Source organism: Falco peregrinus, chromosome 10 (assembly GCF_023634155.1).
Source record: "Falco peregrinus isolate bFalPer1 chromosome 10, bFalPer1.pri, whole genome shotgun sequence".
In the NCBI taxonomy this organism is placed as follows: Eukaryota; Metazoa; Chordata; class Aves; order Falconiformes; family Falconidae; genus Falco; species Falco peregrinus.
This window is the reverse complement of record NC_073730.1, coordinates 18686164-18711146: the sequence shown is the minus strand read 5'-3', so window position 1 is coordinate 18711146 and position 24983 is coordinate 18686164. Positions and strand designations below refer to the sequence as shown.

At 39.0% G+C, this 24983-nt stretch overlaps 1 protein-coding gene across 5 annotated transcripts; it reads left to right on the top strand.

Moving 5' to 3' along the window:
- The first annotated feature begins 783 nt into the window (after positions 1-783).
- On the top strand, positions 784-24774 carry SH3GLB1 (SH3 domain containing GRB2 like, endophilin B1). Of its 5 annotated transcripts, none has more exons than XM_055815868.1 (11): positions 784-1057; positions 5561-5702; positions 8331-8459; positions 10115-10248; positions 10632-10724; positions 12775-12813; positions 14252-14275; positions 17595-17684; positions 18218-18318; positions 23048-23279; positions 24300-24774. In XM_055815868.1, the coding sequence occupies exons 1-11, from the start codon at positions 986-988 to the stop codon at positions 24405-24407; spliced, it is 1164 nt and encodes a 387-aa protein (XP_055671843.1). In that variant the 5' UTR covers positions 784-985; the 3' UTR covers positions 24408-24774. The 5 variants fall into 5 exon arrangements, with proteins under 5 accessions (XP_055671843.1, XP_055671842.1, XP_055671844.1 ...); XM_055815867.1 differs by having other exon boundaries at positions 12775-12861; XM_055815869.1 differs by lacking the exon at positions 12775-12813.
- Positions 24775-24983: the final 209 nt, after the last annotated feature.

Here is a 24983-nt window from a genome sequence, read left to right as displayed (position 1 = left end):
GCCAACGATGCCACATTGTACATGTTTTCTGGCTGCTAGCCCATGGCAGAGGTCCTTTGTTGTCTTCCTGGGCATTTGAAAATCATGATGAAAGATGTTAAAATAATGGAAATTGATTTCTGCTTCCAATTTGCTTGATTGCTGGCATTAACTTATGCTAGTAAAGGTATTTTCAAATACTCCCTTTGTGACGCTTTGGTGCTGTTCATAGTTGCATCTCAGTATACATTTATCTAAACAAGCTCTTTTAATAGCCTTTTTCTGAAGGCCTTCTTAAAAATTCTTTCCCAGCTTATATTTTCATGGCCTATCCAAAAGCAATTTTTCACGAAGACAAGATTTGACTTACAAAAGCTCTGGACTCGCACAGCGGGAGCGGGGGGGGGGGGGGGGGGGGCACCTGTCCCCTCAGGGCCGGGCCGGGCCGGGGCGCAGTGCCCCGGGGTGGCGGGGGTTCCACCGTGGGGCGGCGGACAAACGTGCCCCGAGCGGGCCGCCACCGCCCACACGCGGGGCCTCTGCCCCTCCCGCCCGCCCCGCTAGCTCGTTTGTACGGTAAAGGCCGCGAACGGCTGCGGGGAGCCTCACCTCCCCCACGGCGGGCTGCGGCTCGCTCCGGAGCCAGCCCCAGCCCCAGCCCCGGCCCCGGCCGCAGCCGCAGGCCCTGGGGCGCGCCGATAACGGCCGGCGCTCCCTGAGGCGGGGACGCGTGCCGAGGCGCCCAGGGCGGCCGCCCCCAGCGGAGGGACGCACCGCCCGCCCCGCCCCGCCCCCTGTCCCCTCACGGCAGCGCGAGGCGAGGCGGGGCGCCGCCGCCGCTCCACCGGCCGATCCGGGCCCTGCGGCTGACGCCGCGGCAGCGGCCAATCTCTGGCGGCGCCCGGCCGGGCCGGCACCGCCCCCCGGCGGCTCCCCACAGGGACGGGTCGGAGCGGCCGCTGCCGCGGGTGCCCGGGCTGAGTCAGCGCCTCCTCCTCCGCCGAAGATGAACATCATGGACTTCAATGTGAAGAAGCTGGCGGCCGACGCGGGCACCTTCCTGAGCCGCGCCGTGCAGGTACGCCCCGGCCGCTCCTGCGGGGGCCTCGCCGCGACTGGGCTTCGCTGCGACTGGGCTTCGCTGCCGTGGCCCTGGCTGCGGGAGGTGGGCGAGGCCCGCGCTGGGGCCGCGCTGGGGCCGGCGCGGGGCGTTTTCCGGGGAGCTGCGCTCCGCCCCGGGCCGGGCAGCGGCGGCCGGGAGGGGCCGGGCCCGCCGCGGGCTCCCGACGCTGAGGGAGCGTCCGGCTGGGCTGCGCTGGCGAGGGGCGAGCGCGGAGCCGGGGCCGGGCGGCGGTGTGCCGCGGTGCAGTGCCGCCCGTCAGGCCAGCGCTTTCCCGCAGCCCCTGCCAGCCCTGGGCGCGGCCCGGGTGCCGTCGGTCTGGCCGTGGAGCAGCTGGTCGGGGGGGCGGTGGGGGGGCTGAGGCAGCCCAAGGTCAGGGCAGGCGGAGGGGAGAAGGCGCCGGGGCTGGGCGGGACGAGCCGGGCGGGCATCGGCTGCGAGCGGACACGGTGGGGTTCTGGGCGTGGGCAGGACAAAGGTGTGTCTGCTGAAAGGAGCCGGTGTCTTCAGTGGCAGCTGAAAACGTGTGCCGCTGCCCGGTCGGTGGGATTCGAGCTCTGATGTGACACGTCAAAGAGTCTGTCGGCATAGGCTTTCTGGTTTTGTTTGAGCTTTAGTTTCGTTTTTAAGCTTGTTTGGTAGCCCATTGTTTCTGAATCGGTCTTCCCCTTTCTTCACGATAAGGGCACTATAATTGGCTTTTGTTCCTTCGCTGTTGTCTTGAGCCGTAATCCCCTTTCTTTATATAATCAAACCTGAACAGATTTCCTGTAGGGAGGGGGACATCCAGACAGTGCCTAGTAATCCACTCTGGTTTCTTACGAGTTCTCGCTGGGGTCACGGTCAGGTGTGGAACATGGTTAAAGTCGCTCTCTGCTCTGATCGGGCCCATCTATTGCCCTAAATCTCAGTATTCCAGCAGGAGCAATGATCGGCAGCACAGCCAAGCTCCGAAAATGCAAACTAGCCAGAAAACGTTGTTAAAATTTAAATGAACTTAAAGCAGTCGTTGTGGCTGCTCCTTCTCTTTGTGATGGAGGTCTTCCCATGCTCCCCCCCGCCCCCGCTTCCAGGCCTACACGTCTCCCGGACCAGCTCTTCCTTTCCAGCCTCCACCCCTTTCCCTTTTCTTGCTGGACAAGGGGAAAAAAAAAAAAAAGGAGATACAGTTCACCCTTCTTTGTAAAATCCTGTGATGGGACCTTTTCATTTCATATCTTTTATCGTGCGTTTTTACATTTTAATCAGCTTATTGCATTAAATCTAATGTAGGTTTTTGCAGTCTGTAGTGGTTAAAAGGTCATGTGAACTGTGGTTTGCTCCATTATGCTCTATCTGCATTGTTGGTTTACACCTGAATAGCTACATTAGTTACTTGCTTAATTTAAACTAAGATTCTGTGGAAATGTGGAAGTAATAATTTTGTTCTACCAGCTGCCACTTTCCCCTAAACAGAGAAGTTTAATGAAGCCGTTGAGGGGGAGGAGCAAATTGCTAACATGTTCATATTATCTGAGTAACTCATGTTCTGTGTGCTCCTGTTGCTTCATCTGTTAAGTTCCTACGTAAGGCCTACAGATAATATTAAGGGGCAGTAATTCTGTTGATTTTTTTTTTTCTTTAATGTCATCTGGGTGTAGATTTTGTGTCCTTCAGTAAAAAATTGCAGTTCTGTGTATTCAGAGAAGCTGTTATGTTCAGGCATTGCTGAATGATATGATATAATCTGACACTAGTTGCTTTGGGATATTAGAAACAAGCAAAAAAACCCCAAACCCTATGAAACAGTTCAGCAGCACAAAATGGTATGTAGGAAAACCACTTAAAATTTTAATTTCAACTTACAGGATGGTGAATGACTTGTTAGTGTTTCACAGGCTTGTCGGGCTTTTCTGTTACAAGGGGACTGGGGCTCTGTTACCCACAACCACCCGATACTCATGTTCCAGGAAACCTGTTCCTTCTGTGGATGAGATTATACTGTGTTCTAAGTGCTATAATCTACAGAAAAATCAAGCCTATTGGTCATCTTCATCCAAAACCTATCCTTCCTTCTGGCACTAGCCAGAAGATGCTTGAAGGAGTCCTTTTGTCAGTCTTGCAATAGTTGCTATTTGTGGATCAAAGTAGCAAATGGTTATAGTCAGTTAAGGTGAAATAAATAATGCCATGGAGTGTGGCAAGAGGAATGTAAGCCCTCTTGCCAGGCAGTGTAATCAACAAGCTGCCTGTCTAGTGGTCAGGAATGAGCTGGGCTTTCACTCTGTGGTAGCAGAAATGCTTTTATTGTTCGTGACTTTTGTCTGAAGTTAAAGGCTTATCTTAATGTAATTTCTCCTTCTAGTGATTTTGCAATGTAGACTTGGAATGCCAATTGGGCTGTGATCAGTTATATACAAAACACTACGATCTCTTTCTGTGTGAGCTGGTCATTGTCAGGCAACCTGTGTGTATATTTTGAATTTAATAAAGATAGATGGATGGATTAGATGGTTTACTAATACAATTTTTTTTCCAGCAAGTGCTTACAGTAAGTATCTCTGTATGATGTAGTTTAAGCTGTAATAAAATGGAAAATAAAACTTTCAGAGTGCTAATCAAAGTAGAAAATCGTTAGTATCTGCCTTTCTTGGAACAGTTCTTCTAAGCAGAAGAAAAATTCTTGAGTTTTAACCACCTTGCTTATTTTGTTCTTACCCTTAAGGGATGGAACAATGTTTGAAAAAGGACATAAAACAAAGACCAGTTCAAACTTAGGTTTCAGGGTAGCCGAGATGGGGAAATCAGAGTGGCAGCACTGTTGCATTAAACCATGCTTCTGTCAATCTGCAATTTAACATGCTGCTTGATACTGCTAAAATCAAATTTTTCCTTTAAGTGTATGTATGAAACCTAATGTTGGGATCTTCACTAAGCAATCTTGACACTACTGAGATTTATGGAAATATTAACAGGAAAGCCCATTTTATTCTTCTTTGTGATTAGTAAAAAATAATTTCAAAACCATTTATATTGTGTTTTAATGAATCTGTACAAAGTTTTTGAGAACAACTTACAGTGTATGACTTCTTTTTAAAGAGCCTTTTAAACGATAGTAGTAATACATCCATAAAGAAATACTGTTCTTCCCTATACTGAAAATGAACTTTTTCATGAAGGCAATTTGCTTTTATATAGAGCTGCAAACGCTGCAGCATTTTCTAGACTTCAGATGTGCGTGCTATCGAAGCTGGTTTTTTTTCTACATGGGATGGAAATTAAACCAAACTTGGACAATGCAATTTACTTGTATTCCTGTTTCCCGCTGCCCACCAAAGAACTTGTTAAGAATGAAGTTTGACAGTCAAAATGCTTCCAGTCCTATTATGTGCTTAATTGGTAAGCTTGTTAGAGATTTAATCATAAGCCAGGTTCCTCTGAAAATGCCTGGCTTTGAACAGGCTGTCAAGTGATGAGATCATCATTGTCATGAGGAACTGCTGCTCTGAAGAGAGGCAGGCAAAACACTGTTCCGGTTTTGCTTGGTTCCCTGATGTGAAACGTGCAGCTTCCCCCTCTCCCGGGGAGCTGGGATTGAAGTACAAACTCTCTGTGGATTAATGAAAGTTGGCATGAATTTAGTATCAAGTGAAATGAATTGTCTGCTGGATTTATTTATCTAAAGTGGATTTACATTGTATTTCATTGTCACTGAAAACACAGCTAGGAAGAGAAAGAAGAGGTCATCTTACTGTTTCTTTAAGGCATAACAGCATCAGTTATATCTAAACAGTTCATCATCAGACATGGATTTGTCTTATTCTAAAATGCAAGCTACCCCCCACCCTCAAAGATATATATTCCACAACTTCCCAGGGAAGCCCATTTTAGGTTTTAATCCTTTTCTTTAAAAGCCTTCTCTAATGTCTTCAGTTTATTTCTAATTTAAATCTTCATGCTGAAGTTTAAACTCACTATCTTTGTCCTATTTGCTGTGGACAAGACAACATTTTTTAAACACATTAAAGGTAGCTGCAATGAGAATCTGTTGTGTCTTCAGATTTTACTGTGGGAGAAGGGACAAACTTAATTACAAAATACACAAGATTGAAGTAATCTTTTAATTGTATTTGGTACCTCTGGACTCTTGGCTGGTATTTCAAAGTGCACTATGCAAAATTGGACAAAATGCTTCAAGTGAGAACTCTCAGTACCAAGTAGAGCAGAGGATTTCTTCATAATGTTGTAAATCACCGTCCTTGTCTTAGTCTGATTAACACCCTCCGGCCCCTTTTTTTTTTCCCTAATAGTAAGGGTGTGTTGTTGAACTTTCAACTTTATTCTTAGATTTGTATTGATGACTGGATAATGGTTATATCTTTGAAAATATGAACTGCAACTATTATGAGTGAATAATTACTGTCATAAACTTGTACTGAGAAACTATTTATATGAACTAACTGTTTTCAAACTGACTCATAGTTCACAGAAGAAAAGCTTGGTCAAGCAGAGAAGACTGAACTGGATGCTCACCTGGAGAACCTTCTCAGCAAAGCAGAATGCACAAAATTGTGGACAGAAAAAATAATGAAACAAACAGAAGTATTATTGCAGCCAAATCCAAGTAAGAGCCCTTCAGGTTCTTGTTTGCAACTTTTGAATTAATAGATTTGCCAATGTAAATGTTTACTGCAGTAAGTATTGCATAAGTTATGACTAAATATAGCAGTTTTAAAATTTTGAAGGCTGGAGTTAGGGAAAGCACATTTTGAAGAGCTGCTGAGAATCAGAGACACTGTACCAATTGCGGCTATTTCCTTAACCCTTCAAATGGGAAAAGCTTTAGACAGAGCTCTTTAAACTATAGCATTTGTTCCATATTCTGGTCAGTCTCAGGCTGACTGGTTTTTCAGTTGTTTTCTGTTCAATTGAATTTCCCATTACTTCCAGAAATCTTAGGTAGCTGTAAGAACTCAAGTTCTTCATGGGGTACAGTCGATTAAGAAATGTCATTACTATTTCATTGCTTTGAATTGTCTGCACAATACAATTCCGTTTCAAGCAGGCAGGATGAACTGAAATGCCTGTCTTTAACAATTCCTTTACTAGAGAATGATTACATTGTTACACCATATTTAGGCAATGGAATAAAGTCTCAAATATATATTTCATCACTGCTGTATCTCTTACTACAACAATGATAGAAAAAAAACATGGGTAGAAGAAATGTAGTTTTCTGGTGTGTTAATTTTGTTTCTGAAATTGCTGCTATGAGTAGTAACATTGATGGTATCTGTTTCAGACTCATATCCTACAGTTACCTGTGCCATTCATGGCAGTTGTACTAGAGTTGGCAGCTGTAGGAATTTTTAGTGTATAGAACTAGATTTCAAGTCAAGACCTGGTCTCTAGTCACTGGGTGAAATACTATTAAAAAAAAAAAATTCTAAACCCCGTTTAGGTTTGCTGAAATGATAAAATTATAATACTGCTAATACCTCTGCACTGAAAACATAAATAATTCTCCTTGTAGTGACATACTCAGGATTTATTAGTACAGGTAAATCATACACTGATAGCACTTCTCTAATGCCAACTAGATAAATTTGTTACAAACCTGATCTTTGAAGTACTATTTTGGAAGCCTGTTGCATCCTTCAGATCCATAAAAGCAGTATTTAAAAAGCACACATAAAACCCAAAACAACTAATCCTGTGGAAAGAATGCAGTAGAATTTTTAGAATATTCCAGCTCAAATTTCTGCCTTTTTCAAGACCAGAGGAAATGGTTGTCTTGTTCATTTAATTCAGTATTTGTAATACCTATTGACTTTTTCAGAAACTTATAATTGTGGAATATTGAATTACTAATGGAAGGCTGGTAGGACTGTGTGAGGAGGATTGAGTAGGATAGTGTATGGTAGTATCTCAGTTATGCTGACCAGTCAGTTTTCTGATGGCTAAAAATACTCGGCGTTAAGCAGCGGTCTTCATCTGTGAATGTAACTTCAGCTGTTTGGCAGCCTACTTGGGAGGACTATCACATGCTGTAGAAAGCTTCTTTTGGTTGTTTTTAACGCAATGACTCTGGGGGAGGAAAAATTACTTTCAATCACATTTTTAATTGTACCTTTATGTCAGGCCTATGTAATAGATAATTTCGGATTACTTTTCAGTTCTTTTGTCCTTTACTAATAGCTAAATGTTACGGATAGAGTAACATTTACTTAAAGAAAAACCAATAATAATTTGCATCATTTTTGGTTTGCCCTTGGTGCCAGGGAATGTACTGGTACCCGTGTTTGTATGTGCCAAGTTAATTTTTGTGACCTTCATGAGAAAGTAGTTGTTTAATACAGTGCTGATGAACGTCGTCTAATTAACAGTGTTGTTTTGGGTTCCTTCAAAGTGGCAGTTTTTTTCATTGGAGATCTTCTTTGTGGCTGTCTGTACTGTTGCAGGCTGAAATTAGTTCATAGTGACCGCATATATGAAGTGAGCTAGTTATGAAGTCAAAACAGTTGGTCAGAGAAATTGGGTGCTGTATCTGAGGAGTTTGCTGTTGTAATTAACAGTGTCCTGTTCATATCTGTGAAGCTTTTACACCTAAGCAGCATACTGTGGCTTAATATTATGATAGATGGATATTAATGATCATATAGTCATGACAGTTTTTTTTTTAATAATTTTGTTGCTCAAACTAAGGGAAGATGGGAATATGAAATGAAACACTTCCTAATGTCTGTAATAGTTTCTTTCAGAGCACTTTAAGGAAGCAGGGGGAGTGGGAAAGAGATGATAGAATTTCTGGGGCTATCAAACTTTCAGAATATTTTAATAAGGAACCTAGAGGAGTAGCTGAACTTTATTCCTACACTGCTAATTCTAGTGAACAATTTTCGCAGTTTTTTCCTAGAGGTGGAAAAAAAGACTGGTTTTGCTGAGGAGTGTTCTATTATGCTCTTACAGTGAAGACTTCTCAACAAAACTTTGAAAAACTGTATAAATATGCTGATAAAAGGGAGAAGAAAAGTATAATTTTTCACTTTCACAGGTTGTTCTAAGAAACATTTGAATGTGGCATGACAAACATGGAATACAGTCAGTTTCCAAGAACAGTGTCTTCAGTTTAACATTGTTCACTTAATGTTGTTTAATGGCCAGCTTTTGAATTTTTTTTTTTTGTTGTTGTTTCTGTTTCTAGCTTGTGTTGTGAATGACAGTGCTTATTTCAAATAAACATTTTTTTTAGATGCCAGAATAGAAGAATTTGTCTATGAGAAGCTGGACCGCAAAGCACCAAGTCGCATGAATAATCCAGAGTTACTAGGCCAGTACATGATTGATGCTGGGAATGAATTTGGCCCAGGAACAGCCTATGGTAAGTAGAACCAAAAAATATGTCTGGCGTTGCAGAAACGAAGGGGGGGGAAAATGCACAGATCTAGGTTTTCTTAGTGTAAAATGATATTTCTTGTCTTCTAGATAAAACAGTTCAATATTTTGTATCAGTTTGAGCTGACTTGCTGTACAACTGTGAGCATTAGGAGATCAATGATGGGCTTTCTATCCAAATCTATTAATAGAATCTGCTGTTGGAATGAGAACAGACTTTGTGGATGGATAATTTTCTTACTAGAAAAAATAATTCTGAAATTTGGTTTCCTTGTTAAAAGAACACATTTTATTTGTGGTGTGGAGTGAAAATGTTATCTGAAAATAATTTCTGTAGGAAGCCTTTCTAACTTTACTATATTCCTGCTTTTCTTAATATATAATATTTTGCTAAAGGTGAGAGTATAGAACATAATCTAGATTTTCTTCTTTCTCCAGCAAATTTATATACCCTATGACAGGAGGGTTGGGGGTGTTACGTCTAATGTTTTTACACTGACAGTAATTAAAAACTCTAATTCTAGTATTCTCTGCAACTCTTAAAGTTGCAGATAACAGATTTAGCTGTTAATTTAACTTAACAAACTGAAATGCGTAGGTGTATGTGTGTGTATATATATAATATAGCCTGCAATCAAAGTGATAGTTAGCTCTTTAGTTGCTTTTGTGAAAATTGCAGTGGGAGGGAAAACTTTTGTTCTGGGAAGAATGTGATCTTTATATGTGGAAATAATGGTGTTCCTTTTCAAAAGAAGGAAAGTGCACTTTAAAAAAAAAAAAGTAAATGCTTTATAGAAGACTTATGGGATACAAAATCAATAATGGCAGGCTTTGTCTCTCTTACTTTCACGTGGTTTTATGCTGTTATCTGTGGCCTTCCTTCTGATCATCAGCCTCAGGTCTTGCTCTCTAACATCAAATAGCGTTGTACTTACAGGCACACTGTCCCTTAACTTGCAGAATTTTTAGAATTCAGGCAAGTCACGTAAACTATTAGCAGAAAGATAGATACACGTACCTTACATTTGGTGTCACAAAATATTTCAGTGTTTTTTCTAAGCCAGGTCAGCCTGTTGAAACGTAATAATAACAACTGTATCCTTGGTATGCTACCTTAAGTTTAAATATCTAACTTGCAACCAAATTTCGAAGTATTGTTCAGTTAATATACAAATGTGTATTTATAAATTGGAGTAGATGAAGGTGGGGGGAAGCACATTATTTTCCAGGAGCTAAGTGATGTTTTTCCTTGTGACCAACTACTCCTGACTTAAACAGAAATGTAGTATAAAGGGAGAAGGTTGTTGGACTAAAATAAGTGAAGTGTGATATCCATCTAAAGTAATTGTTCACAATGGAATTGCCATAGTTAGTGCCACTACTACAATGCTATATCTGTTCTCATTGAAATCTTGCCTTGACCTGTGATTGTTACTGATTGAAATGGTTTGGTTTGGGTGTTGTTTATTTATGGTGGGGTTTTTTTGTAGCTGATTCAGATTTCTTTTGAAAGCCCTTGTGATGGCATTGGATTATCTTTGAGACTGCTGGTCTAAACATTCCTGCCTGTAGAAACCTGCTTTGTTAACCACCTGCCTGAATCACTATGAAACTAATTTTTTTTTTTTTTTTCCTTTGCAGGAAATGCGCTCATCAAGTGTGGAGAAACACAAAAGCGAATTGGGACAGCAGACAGAGAACTAATTCAAACTTCTGCTATAAACTTTCTCACTCCTCTGAGAAACTTTATTGAAGGAGACTACAAAACTATTACTGTAAGTTGAGTTGTGCATTCCTTGGCATTTCACACCGATTGTAACTGTAAATCTTCAAAATGAAGTAGTGGGTAATTGTATGTTATTGCTGTACTCAAACTGATGGAGAAAAACTCAGGCAGAATTTGTACCTTCAGTATGTTTTCCTTCCTTTTGATAAGGTAAAATCAAAATGACTCTGAAAACTTCCTTTTTGTAACTATTGTTCTAGTAGTTCTTGAGTATAAAATGTATGAGAATAATTAGAATCTAATTCTGCCTCTGTGTTCAACTGGAGAACCATTTTGTGTGTGATACTTCACTAAAAAAAATTTCCAAGTAGACAGGCTTTTGCTTTCGAGTATGTGTACCTGTTCTCATGAACTAACCTAACTTGCTTTCAGAAAGAACGTAAACTATTACAAAATAAAAGACTAGATTTGGATGCAGCAAAAACCAGATTGAAGAAGGCAAAAGTTGCAGAAGCCCGAGCTGCAGTAAGTAGATTTTTATTTTTTGCTTTATTTATCCATTACTTTCAAACTTACTGATACATAGTTATAAACTTGACTGCTCAGTTATGTTTCCAGTCCTAGCTTCTTACCCTCACTACTTTTATAGATACTTTGTAATAAATGCCTCAGTGGAACACATGGAAATGAGGGCTAATTGCTGATCAAGGTCTTAAGTCTTCTATGTTTAGATATTCCATCAAGTTGAACTTACTTGACCCAAGTATTCTCCCCTTGTTCTAGACTAGATGAGCCTGTACTCCCAAAAATTACATGCTACAGTTGGCCAAGATGGTTGTAAATTCATATTATTCAGAGGTGAAGTTTTGCTGTTTGGATCTCTACAATAGTTGAAGCATATGTACAACTACTTCCAACTGACGGACCTATTTATACTTGTAGTTTACTCTTTCTGTATTGTTTAGCATTTCACACCCCCGAACAGGCTGAGACTGCTAAACTCATACCTGTTAACCATTCTTATTCCCTCAAGAAACGCTTGTTCAAGGAGATTAAAATTATTGTTAAAAGCTTCTTTTTAAACTCTTAAAATGCCTCTAAATGGAGGAATAGGTAATTGAATGTATGCAATTTCAGCAGGATATGCTAACAGTATTTTCATAGCTATGTTTTGACTGCATCCCTGAAAGTGCAGCAGTTATGGATAATTAAGTGATTTTTCCCATAAGGGTTGACGCACACAGATGGTGAAGGAATACAGACAATTTAAATACACAGGGACAGTGTACATGATGAAGAGTCAGAAGCAGGACTTCGGATTTTGCTGGCTTTTCTGAATGGATCACTGCCCTGAAAGATCTCGGAAGTGTCATCTCTGAGACCGAGCTTCATAAATGAAGCACCTTGTGCCTTTGGGATAGTGATCCTTCTAAAAAACCAACATCATCTCTACCTGACAGTTCTGCTTCTGTGTCTCAATCCTCCACGTCATGCACACTGTCCCTGTGTATTTAAATTGTCTGTATCTTTAAAGTTCATTCATACATTTTCCCTTATATTATGTAAATTTTATGCAAAAAAGTTACTTCTCTACTTGTCAAGTGTTCTTAATTTGTAAGGCTATCAATGGAGAGCAGACCAGAGTTTTAGCTAGCTAGTAGTGGAATTTGGAAACGATAGACAGTACACTGCTCCTTTGCTTGGATTTGTTCAGACTTAAGGTTTCAAAAAAAAAAAATTCCTTTGTGGCACAGTAAGCAGTTATATACCTTACTTTCTAGAGCAGTATAAAGACTGTAAGAATGTTGTTTCGATTGAGCTTAGTATTAAATTAATGGCTCTGTACTTCAGTTTTTCAGTTCCATCACCAGTGTAATTATCTAGAGCTTGGTGCTTGGACAAAATTATTGCCAGATGCTGCAACTATTGCTTGACCAGTTTTCAAAATTCATGTAGCAAGTAATTCACAGTTTTATGCACAAATAATTTAGTGCTGGTAGAGCATGAAACTCTAGGCCTCTTACTTCACTACCTTGCCAGTACTTCAATTTTAATTACATTTTAACAGCAGTGTGCATGTTTAAGAAGTATTGGATTGCAGGATTCCCAAAGAAGTGAAAAAATTGCATCTGTACTTTATTCTTTGCAGTATAGAAATGAGAACTAACCTGGATATAGATGTGATGCAAATGGTTCATCTTCTGCTGGCTCACTTATTTATGAAGGAAGATATCTGACAAACAGTGCTGAACTGATAGGCTAGCAAAGTGTATTGAGTTATGATGCAAACTTTTATGTTTTACTACTTTCTTTGACAGCATAAAGTGATAAATTGATCTACCTCTATTTTTTCCCGTTATAAAAATATTTAATATTTCATGAAATTATATACTCCCATGCTTACTGTACAACTGAAGTAGCTTAGATCAGTATTTAAAATAAAAATCTAAACAGCTTTATGTTCAGTTCATGGATTTGCTTAGCTTAAACTTGCAGTGCTTTGTGCCAGTAATCTGTTCACCTGCTATATTCATATTGTTTTAACTTGCTTTTGTCTTTTATCTATGCACTTAAGCAACTAAACACCTCTCAGCCTGAAGAGAATAACATTATGGTAAATGTCTCTTACGTGCTCAACTTGCTGCATGTAAAATGGCTAAAGGTTTGTTGGCCTTCTGTGTTCATTCATTTTCCTGTCAAATGTTTCCTCTTGCTATCCAGCTCATTCTGGTCTTGTTTCAGATGTTTTCCATTCCAGACTGGATTGGTATAGTGTACTAAATACACTTACATCAGCACAGCATTAGGTGGTGTTTTTATCAGAGTATTTCTGATAATTTTAAGTATAGGATATTATATTCTTATTTCTCTGAGTTTACTAATGTAAACTTAGGATGCAAAGGAATTGATTTATTATTTTTTTGTCACTTCTGAAATTAATTTCACCCATTGGAGTGAAAGAAATTATGTAACTTTCCTATTTTTTTTATATGAGTAAGAGTGAATTATGTGAAATACAGGAATATGTAGAAATTGTTCCCTTCAAGTAGTGTTTTACAAATAACTGAAACTGAATAATGTGACATAAATTAATGGCTTAACTTAGAGTACAGAATATTCTAAATTTGTTGCATGGACTCAGTGTAGCTGGTTTTAGCACCGTAACTGTGAAAGTGGGAAAGGAACGGGTTAATTATGTACAACATAGACTGTGCTGTTCAGCCTGTCCTAGTTTGGGTCCTGGATCTGCACAGATCTCAATTAGTGTTCCAGATTTCTCAGTTGTGATCAGATAAAAGAGTGAATAAACATGTTCGCTACATCTTGCTTCTGCAACTTTTATAAATGTTTCTTCCTAACAAAATCCCGATTGTGTCATCTTCTCACAACTGCAGAAAACAAAGGAGAACAGCATTGCAAGAGGGAACTGGATCAGCAAGCTGAAGTAATTAGCTTCTAAATTCCTTGCATTTCTGTGATTTTGCTGTACTGCTTGCTACTACTTTAATGTTCAGTTTGAGATACCTCTGTAATATTTTAAATGTAGATTTCAATAAAAACACTTGTGAAGTAGGAAATGGTAATGAAATTAGCAAGAGAAATCATTTATCTGTTTCAGTCTTTACTTAACATGGTGTTAAAACGAAAACAGCTTTTCATAGTTTTCCAATGCCTTAATACATTAAGGTAACTGAAATCCTTCTATAAGGTAACTTCGTTTGTCTGATTCATGTCATTTTCTAAGTAGTTATGTCTTCTGTTGTAATACCTTGTTTTAAATAGATTCTTGTAACATACATGTTCAACAGGTCATATACTCTTCAGTATCTAACTTATTTCATAGATGTAGTGCTATCCATACTCATTGTAGTTTTATTGTACATGAGGGGCTTTGGACAACTGACTGATAGCACTCCTCAAATCCCTGTGAAATTTTGAGGACAGGAAAGTAGTTAAAAGCCAAAGTATGGTTGCATCCTGTATTAAAGTACAACTAATGTCTAAGTTTATATGTTTTTATTTCCCCCCTGCCCCTGCTTAATGCTGACTAGATATGGGCTGAGGAAGTGACAAAAGTAAGTAAACAATTTAGAAACTGCAGAATTCTCAAACCATAACTTGTGCAGGTCTAATGTAATAAAGGATATTGCATGTTGTTGATTTCAGTCTAATGCTTGGCAGCCTGATGCATTACATCAGAATTCACTGGTTCCCTCTAGGGCCTTTCAAACTCCAGTGGCGAAACAATGCTTGGGGCTTGTTTTATAGTAAGCTGTTCCTGGCTAACTGTCAGTTAGTACCACGAGTCTCATGTGACAAGATACAATAGAAAAAGACCTACAAGACTTGTCTCAAAATTTACTGGTATGGCATCCTGTTAAAAATGACCTCTTGAGAATGAGCTTACTTGAAAATTTTTTCAGAGAGGTTGGGGTCTAGTAATCTAGACTGTCCTGAGAAACACTGACCTTCAGCTTTTACCCAGAACATAGAACAGGAAGTAAAATGCTGGAGTGCATGCAAGAAATGCAGAGAAAAATATGCATTTTTATTAGGCATATAGAAAGCAGCACCTGTTGAGAAGAAACTACAACATACATGTTCTGCCAAAGGAGCAGTAATCCATCTAGGTTTCTAAAGGCAATCTGTCCTTCTGTGTTTGAAAGTTGGGTGAAGAGATTAACGGATGTTTTACATTGAAATATAAGAAGCTTCCCAACAAGGATTTCAGACTGTCCAGTAATCTCTAGATCAATTACAGAGGTTTTTTTGAGTTAGAACAAAAGATCTGTGTGGTGTCAATGACAAACTTTCTTCAGTTTAACTTGACCTCTGAAATGTGGAATTAGAGGATATTAAATACTGTACTATAAAACACATGGGGGAGGTACCAATGTTACATGCTTTATATACATGAATTTTTGTTAGGTGTCTTCTGAGGTGTCTGTTGTAGCCAGTGGAAGGAGCAGAGGCTTCTAGCCCATGTTCAGCACATTGAGGTTAAACCGGTTTTGAGCGTCAAGAGGAGCTCCTGTCTTTCCTTTGACTACGGAGGAAACAAGGAGGCTCTTATTGCTGTTTTACCAATAGTGTGGCTAATAAAACATTAGGAGAGTGATTTTATTTCCTGTGTGCTTATGGTTTTGTGTTATCTCCTAGCTACAGGGTTGCAGAGTATTTCTGAGAGGTCATATATTCCTGTGTGAAATTTGGGGAGATTATGAACATCTGGATATTCACTTTCAGAAACCAGGTTCATATTCTGAACTTGGGAAGCAAGTACCATTTTGAGGGGTCTTCAAGGGAGGTACCCAGTGAGGCTTTCCAGTTCTAAGAACAAAATATGACTGCAGCTGTGAGGCACCGGAAAGTTTAGGCTTGTATTTTGAGCTCTTCATTATGTTCAGAAACAAAGGTGATCAGGCCATAAGCTTTCCAGACTGAAAACCAGCTGACTTTCACCTTTACCACAAGGCGTAGAGTAGATATGCTGTCCTGCTCCTGTTCACCTAGCAGTACTGAAAATGGGGATGGGCAAAACAGATGATACACATAGTCACATAATGTAGTTTATGTAAATCTCTACAAACCCAGAAGAAGTTTAAAGTCAGCCTGTACTGGCTGAATTAATGCATGTTACTACATTACTCGCTTTGTCTTTTCTTATAGAAAGTAGTTGATTTGTTTAAATGTTCTAGAAACAAATAGAATTATTCTGATGGATAACTCCCCTTCTGATAAGTTCCTATTCTCATGTGTTTACTTACCTGGCAGGAGGAAGGAAACACTTCAGCGACTGCTGAGTTCAGAGGAGACTAGACTATTTATCTCCAGATAATTTTGCTGGATTTTTAAAGGAAATGAAAATGTTGCTAGTACAGAAGGGAGTGCTTTTCTTCCTCTCTTGGCTATCAGATTTGCTTTTCTTCTCAGTTCTTAAATTTCTCTCAGGGACTGCCAGATGGATTTCACTGATAATAATACAGATTTAATAGGACAATTCCAAGCAAAGATCCTTGCCTCAACAAAGTTTGAAAACCAAATTAGTTTGTAACTTGATATACATACTGCTATCTCATGTTTAAGAAAGAAACACATGGTACTTTACAGCTGCTTCCTCACTGTTTAATTAATGTATAAGCCTTCCCAGCTGCAGTGACTTCAGACCCAAGAAACACTTTTGATATCTGCATCATTCTTCTGTGCTCATTTCTGAGATTTAAGATCCTTCCATGCAACTTCTTGTATTGATTAACATTAGTGGAATGCAAGAGCAGAATGTCTGCAAACACATAAAATCCTTTTGAGACCAATGTTTTATCAGTATCACCTCATTAAGTTTCCTGAAAATACATTTCCTTATTTCATTTTGTTGAGAAGAGTAACTGCTGCATCTTGGACTTAATGCGGGTTTTTGCCTCTGGGTTTGTTTTTAGAAATAATGTATAAATGCATGTAAGCATCAAGGCAAGGTAATCTGGATTCCAGGCTGAGGACATTCTGTCATGGGACAGTATATATTAGAATCTTACAACACACATTTTTCTCTTTTTGTCTGTTTTGAGTTGTCGTTCCCCTCCCCCCTCCGTCTGTGTCCCCCCCCCCCCCAACACTTTGGCTTGTGCTAGATGGATGTCTTCTAAAACTGCTGTAACATTGCTGACTTATTTAAAGATTGCTGATAATGTTATGTAACAAGGATTAGGTTTGAATTATTTAAATATGAAACTTAAATAATTTTAATAGATTTTTTTTTCTATTTGAAGTTAGAACATTTGCTATAGTTTGGATTTATTTACTTTAAAGATGCCTCAATTACAAGCTCCAGAGATAGTTTGCAATAGCTTGGTGGCCAGTATGAGACATTGATTTATGAAATATTCTATTAAAACTTACTATCAAAGATTTATATACAGCTGATTGCTGTGCAGTTACCTGACAAAAATAATGTGAGGTTTACCCTAAATTATTTGCTCGGAGCCCTGTTAACTTGAAGTGTGGAAAAAAATTATATGGTCCTTGGCTGCCACCACTATGCTGTCAGAACCCCTGGTGCAGACATTGTTTTGCCCAGGAACATTTGTATTGTTATTGGGAGAGGTGGGGTAACACTGCTGGCAGAAAAATGCCTTCCTTTTGCCTACATTGATTCTATGTGGTAGGTGTCTGATGATAAAGCTGTTTGTTGTGTATACAGGGCCTCAACATTTCTGAACCCAAAATGCAATTACTTTTTTGCTTAGTGAAGATCAGCAGTGAAAAAGCACGTTTCAAACACCAAAGCTTGTGATTAATGCCTTTATATGAGTGCCTTTGAATAAAATGGAGCTGTTGCAGTCTGAAGGCATAACAGAGTGCATTGTACAAATACTTAATGTGCATCCTTACTTTTAGTCTGAACAGGAAGTACGAATTACTCAGAGTGAATTTGACCGCCAAGCAGAGATTACCAGACTTCTCCTGGAAGGAATCAGCAGCACACACGTGAGTACCCAAAAGGGGTAGAGGGGAAAAGTCAAAATCAGGGCATTCTCTAAAAGTAACTACAGTAAGCTACTTGAGGACTTTAGGCTATAAGGCTTCACTTCAGTGTGTTAACACATCAAATTGTGTGTATTTTAGTCTTTGAATTCTGTTTACTATCCATTGAATGTAACTTTAGTCTTCTGTTAACCTTGAGAATGCAGAAGCTTTCCTTTTTATCCTTTAACCTCAGCTTCCCATTCGTCAGATCAACTGAATGTTGAAACCACAAAAAAGTGCTAAAATATTTATTCTATTATGGAAACAGTGCATGTAAATGGCATGATGCTTGAACAGCCCTGACTTTTCTGCTCAAATATGTTAGTTTTTGTGACATTTTATCCCAATTACCTGGTAAATCCAGACATCATGCCTGTGTGGCACAAATCCTTATGTGCCAGTATTGGCATTAGCACCTGACTAGGAGACCAGGCTTTCTAATGCAGCGTAGTACTTCTAGAGACTAAAAACTTGTTTTCTTTGCTGGATTTTAGGCACATCATCTTCGCTGTCTGAATGATTTTGTTGAAGCTCAGATGACCTATTACGCGCAATGTTACCAATATATGTTGGATCTCCAGAAACAACTTGGAAGGTAGTAACACTGTAAAAACTTCAGAAAAAAATTTTTTTTTTCTAAGTGGTTATGAATAGCAGGAAAACTTACACTGATGTAACAGTGGTGAACGCACAGGCATGCTGGACTGAAAGGAAATATATCTGTTCTCAGGTAGCTGATATGTAGTTGCCTTAGTGCAACTACTTCCCTAAGCCTATACACAGCACCAATGCCTTTTGAGGATTGATTTACTGAGATTTTGTATATTTTGTATTTGAGGAAGGTGAGCCCATAGTAACCTCATTTAATGGCACAAAAAGGAATTTCTAGACATGTAATCATTCAGTTGTCTTACACTTCATGCTACAAAACTGCTACGCAATGTGGGAAAAGTTTTTGTACTGCCTGTAAGTTCCTGTTACCTCTTCATTGGTGACAGGGCACTAACTGATCTTCAATTAAACTGTGTTCTCCACACAAGTGAGTTGCTAGCATAGATATTGTATCTAGGGAGAAATGTACTTTGTAATATAAATCCAAAGCACTCACAGTGGAATGAGCAAGTTTGTCTAGTTTTACTGTTCTGTGGGTTTAGCATTTTTAAAGTAAGAGAAGAAACTCTCTGATGTTAGTTTGTGCTCACAATCCTTTTTGTGTGATTGGTGGTGATGTAAAGAGATCTACATACTTTTCTTAAAGTCTCCCTATTCTAATTCTTCCTGAAAAATCAGCCTTTCTTAGGGTTAGACCAGACCATGTTATTTAGGTGAGCATACACATTGAAGGATTGTCAGTGCTTAGAAGTTTACTGTAGTGTCTGTTCTAAATAACTGCCTCTATAAAGTATCTCTGTTTTGTTTTTCGTGACAAGGAAATAAAAACAAAAGTGTTCTTGAGTCTTGTCCTTTTCCTGACTTGCAACTTCCTGTGGTGTTTGATTTCCTTTCCTCAGTTCATTTGAATGGGTAGTTTAAGGACTTTTATTAAAACCTCTTTAAAACTGTGATTTTAAGAAAAGCTGCATCTTTAAAGTTACATTTTTGTAGGACGTGAATGTAAGTTGTAAAATTGAAAGCTTGAAAATAAACATTTACTGGATTAAGGATAAAAGCCTCTTAAATTAGAAATTAAGTGAAGTATATGTACATAACTATTTTGAGAGAATGTTTTTAAAATCTGTGCTCTTATCCTAGTGTATTTACCAAACAGAAAGCTTTAAGCATAATACCCTTAAGCTAAGGAAGAACTCCTCTTTAAAATATCTTGCTTTAGGATGTATAGCATATCCAGAATAGCTGTCTTTGTTTAAAATTTGTGTAAAAGGCTACCAGGTATTAAAAAAAAAAAGTATATTTGAAGAAAATAGTGTCTTTAGGAAAACAGAAGAATGTATCTTTATGTGGCTGTGATCCGATCAAAATTTTTGATAAAATTGCTGTGACTGCTAGAAGACCAAAAGCATGGAAGCTTTGCAAAATCCTACATGCCTCAGACAGCCAAATGAAGTTTCTCTGCCTATGTGGAGTAAACCAGGAATGGTATTAAATCTTGGGTGTGTCTTTCCTTCCTTGTGCAAGGAAGTCCTACTGAACTATAATGGACAGCACTGGGACAGGGTCTCAAGTTGCACTCCTTGCTTTGGAAGAGTTCCTCAACTTACGGGCATGTAGTGCATCACAGGTGCATTAAGTAAATGGATGAGCAGGGTGTGTGTAGTGTTCTTCCTGTGTTACGCATAGGCAGATATAGTACCAAATAAATAGCTTAGGTACCTCAGCTAGATTTTGGTTGTATTGCCAACACCGTGTTGGTTTACAAGGAATATATGGTACTGAATTACATGTGTTCTTTCCACACATCCAAGTGTGACAGTGTACCATATTCTCATATGAAAGCCAAGAGCTGTGAGGGATGTACTTTTCTTTTGAGATCACTGGTGGACCAAAGGTGTCCAGCCTCTTAAGTGAGGGTTTGTTGTGTGAAACAGAAACCTGGTTCTTAGAGTAGATGCATTATATGTTTTACCTGGGTCAGAATCTAGGGTATAAACCCCAGTCTGGTTCACATTGAGACTATTCAAGTTCCAAATGAATTGGCTGTAGGGAAGGTGGGGAGCGAAAACTTGTGCTCACTTCTCTTTACATAAATAGACATGATTTTATGGATGTTTGTCTTCAAGGCAGCACCAGCTGCTTATCCCTCTACTGGCACCCCCTCCCATGGAGCTGCTTAAAGAATAAAGTCTCCCAGGTTAAAAGCGATCCTTTTTTTTTTAGTTCCTCAGAATGGACTAAACAAATCTATTTCAAATATTCTGGTACTCTGGCAGCTTTTTTTTCTTGCTGATAACTGATTTTGCTTGGAATTTTCTCGGCTTCCCTGACTGCCAAGCTTAAGCTTTGGTGTCATTTTTTCAAATTACTCATTACTAGTCCCCTGCTCCACAAGCTGTGAAAGTCCTGCTACTCAAGTGTTCAAAAAAAATTACAGACAACCTCTGTATAGCTGAAGCTGTCTGGCTTTGCAAAGACAGAGACTTAATGCTTTACTGATTGACAGAGTGGTTATAAAGCTTTGGCTTTTCCACTAGCTGTACAAACTAGTGACCCTTTGAACTGAACTGATTTACAAGTAATTACTGTGTTAACAGAGAACAGGTTTAGCAGTATACTAAATGGTAATTTAGCAATTGAGAAACAGCTGATTATCATTTAAAATTAAATCCCTCTGCCAACTAATCAAGTAATAAATACATCATGAGGCACAGCTGAGTTATCCCTCCAAAAATGCAGGGTCTACATTTTCCTCCCTTCGGTCTGCTCATTTGATTTGCTCAGGGAACTTAGTGAACTGGTTTGAAAAACCAACCTGGCAAATAAAAAAATATATTTTGTTGTTGTTGTTGTTGTTGTGGACTTGCAGTCTTTTCTTGGTGAGTTGAACCAGCTTTTTATGATAAAATGAGGTGAAGGTAAGCCAGAGGAGGAAGTGGAACTTCCTCCTTTTGACAGTAGTAAACTGCTAACTAAACTCACCACAGTCTCCTGAAAGTCTACCCAATTTTTATATGCAATTCAGTCTAATTGTGAAGGGGCTAGTTCTGTCCCTCACAACATACTCGTGCTGTTTCCCTTCAGTCAGGTACAACAATTGCATGACTGCAAGGTGGACATATTTTACAAGCTGTTCTTGTGGAAAGTTAGCAGTCTTCTTGATGATTTTTGTTAATCAGATTATTGAATCAACTCTAAAGCAACAAATTGCTAGATCTGACTCAAATGACGGAGAATGAACATTTGTGCAAAAAATGGGTAGAGGAGTGGCTCCACCCTGTTTGGTGGCAGTGTAAATTTACCAGATTAAGCGTAGTGTGAAGCTGTAAACTTGTGTGCAGTACTACTGCAGCCAATACAGATTTGAGCGGCCTAAATTCCACCTATGTTCATGGCCACATGATCCAAAAATGAGTCACTATATTGATAGAGTTTTTACCTGCGTCATCTCCTTAAACAGCTCCTCCTATGATTATATAAGCCTGAATAGCGCTGCAGACATGGGTGTCAGAATAAGCTGATCTTGATTTATATGATTAAAGTCGCCACTGAACTACATCTTCAAGAAGAACTTAACTGAGGAGCATAGGTGGGAGGGTTTTAAGGTAGAATGAGTATTGGAATGAAGGAAGGCAGTAAAAGGACAAGGAATGACTACATCAACTGCTAAGTAAGAGGGTTTGGTCTGCCATGGATCTGCATACCAGGTTGCAGGGCAGAGTGACATGAGACAATCTCACAGATCATCATTGCCCCCTGTGCTGTTCCATTCCTCCTACCCCAAAATCTCTTGCTGCTTTGCTCATCTTTCTGCTTCTTCCACTCTTTAGCCATGTGATTCTGCCCTTTCCCTTGTATCTATCTGCTCTGGTGCTCATCACAGTGTTTTGTGATTCAGCTTGTTAACTTAGTAGAAGATTATACACTTTTCTTTACCTTTTTTTTTTTTTTAAAAAAAAATTCTTTCCAGGCAGGTTAATGAGTTGAATTGACGTCATGGAAGGGTCTAGCAAACACTACAGCTGGCACCGAACAACCAGCAGCCTAACCTAGGAAGGAGGGGCTTAAGCTGATACAAGTTCATCTTTACAGTTGTCCTGGACAAGCATAACACGTGCTTTTGTTTTACAGCATGTAGTTAGCTGAATCAACGAACTCTTTTAGATTACAAAAATAATTAGGTTTTGGGGTTTTTTACTTCTTTCAGAGGGAGGCTGTGTTTATAACCTGCAGACTTCCCTGGTCTGGTTCACCAGCGCAATCTTTTGTGTAGCCACATAAAGATTTGTGGATTGAGGATGAGCAGGAGGAGGTGGAGGCTACTTTTACTGGCAGAGCTGTCAAAATAAATGTTTATTAAAATACAGTCTGAATTAAGTCTGACCAACAGTGCTTTCTTGATTTTTTTTGTGTTTTTTTTTTTTTTTTTGGGGGGGGGGGGGGGGGGGGGGGTTAAGAGGTAATTATCAAGGGTTTTTTAAGGTGGCAATATGTCTTTTTAAGTATATTGGTTTGATTTATACTACAGGTCAGGAACAAGCATCTTTATTTAGGTTTATACAGATATTGGTACCATTCTGTTATTGCTGTCTACTGGTGTTTGTTCTGTAGCTGATTAAAGCAAGAATGCTAATTTAGGCATGGAGGCATGTATAACTTCCTATATAGTACTGATTCACTCAGAAGTCTTTTTGTTTTGTTTTCTCCCACAGCTTTCCATCTACTTTTCTCTCTAACAACAATCAGTCTTCTTCAACTCCTGTGCAGAGTGTTTCTAGTCCCTCAGTCTTGGCCTCGGCCTCTGCTTCATTGCCTTCAGTAAGCAATTCAATAGTTACTTCAGGTATCAGTGAACTGAAGTCATCAAGTGGCAGCAGGAAAGCCAGAGTTCTCTATGATTATGATGCTGCAAACAGCAGTGAATTATCACTACTTGCAGATGAGGTAAGTTTTCTATGTACCTTGATAATTTAAAACTAAAATCGGAATGTTTTTGACTGACCATTTAAGATGGGCCACATCAAGAAATCTGTGTAGTTGATATTTTTAATTAAACTTCAGTAGTACTCTTAGAGCATTGTCCTGTATCTATATACCCTAATATTCTGTAACAAGAGGTAACATCTGTTACACCAGCTCAGCTTGCGAGATTTGCTAGACAATCAAGATTCAATTGTGCTGTCTACTTTTTACCACACCTTTAGCACTATTATCAATACAATTGGCCTTTCAAACATTAAATATTGCAATTTGGGAAAAGTACAAAAATACAGCTACTTCTTGGTTTGATGGTGGTGGTTGTGCTGTGTTTATTCCTGTTCCAATTCAATTGTACTCTTAAGTCAGAGAGCCTATACAAAGCAGGCAGAGATATACAAAAAAGCAGGGTGCTGCAAGAGAGTTCCAACTGGTAATGTGACTGGAGCTTAATCCTGGAGAAAAGCATCCACAGAAAGGTTTTCAGACTTTTTGGTTTTTTTGTTATGTTTTGTGTTGTTTTTTTTTAAAAAATATGCATTATTTAAGAAAAGAAGTCAAGTTGAGATAATTATCTAGACAGTGACATATAAGCTGTGGCCTAAGATTTTCTGTTAATGTGTAGCATATCAACACCATCTGTCTTTCTATCATGCACTTGAAGATCCAACAAACTTTCTTCTAGATAGATTGCCTGTTAAAGTTGATGGTGATATACAAGATTTATAGATAATAATAGAAGAGAAACAATAAATGGGATTTCATCAGGAAAAAAAGGGACTTTAAAATGTGCTACTACATCTACTTCTTTTCCATAGACCAGTGAAGTAATTTTTATGGGCACTAGATTATGTTCCATGGGTGCTTATATTAAGTGCTCTATTTAAGTTCATTAATCCAGTATCTAAGACCTTGGAAATCACATGAAGGTAGACTGTAATTTTTCCTGGCAAGAAAATGTTGTAATAATGTGTTTCTGTTTTTTAGGTGATAACAGTGTACAGTATCCCTGGCATGGATTCAGACTGGCTGATGGGTGAAAGGGGAAATCAGAAAGGCAAAGTGCCTATTACTTATTTAGAACTGTTAAACTAAAAGGTTGGCCTGAATAAAGACTGTCAATTATGGCAACACCATATTTATATACAATTAACGTTATGTAAGCAGGTTTAAGTGTCTTCCATGTTATTGTCTTGAGGGACAAATACCAGCCATTACAAACTGGCTTTTCTGCCAGTGTGGTTGCATGGTAAATACTCTATTCAAACTTAACATGTTTAAAGCTTTTACTTCATGTGCCAAGAACATGTTTCCTACAGATTTGTTTCTACTGAAGTTTTCACTAATACAAGCTTCTACTTTTGAGTAATCTAGATTGAAAGCAGGAGGCACTGTTTTCTACTGAAATTTTTCATTAATGGCAAAGCTTTTCTTCACATAAAATAAACTTATTGTGAACTGATGCAGGTGTAATTCACATTATTTGAATAACCAAAACCAAAAGTGAAACATAAACCTTAAGCAGTCCATATGGTTCTCTTCCCAATGCTTGTGGAGTTCAAATGTGCTGAGGCATATATGGCTATCTGCTGAGGAACTTGTGCATTTAATAGCCTTTGCCAGATGAAAATAGTTGTTTTCTCTCCGCTGAAAGCTGAAGGCAAATTGCCA

Excerpts from the sequence above, each read along its gene's own strand:
- SH3GLB1 (XM_055815867.1), top strand. The coding sequence starts at position 986 with ATGAACATCATGGACTTCAATGTGAAGAAGCTGGCGGCCGACGCGGGC. Across the intron at positions 10,725-12,774 it reads TTGCAGAAGCCCGAGCTGCA|CAACTAAACACCTCTCAGCC; the intron begins GTAAGTAGATTT and ends TATGCACTTAAG. Across the intron at positions 23,280-24,299 it reads TATCACTACTTGCAGATGAG|GTGATAACAGTGTACAGTAT; the intron begins GTAAGTTTTCTA and ends TCTGTTTTTTAG.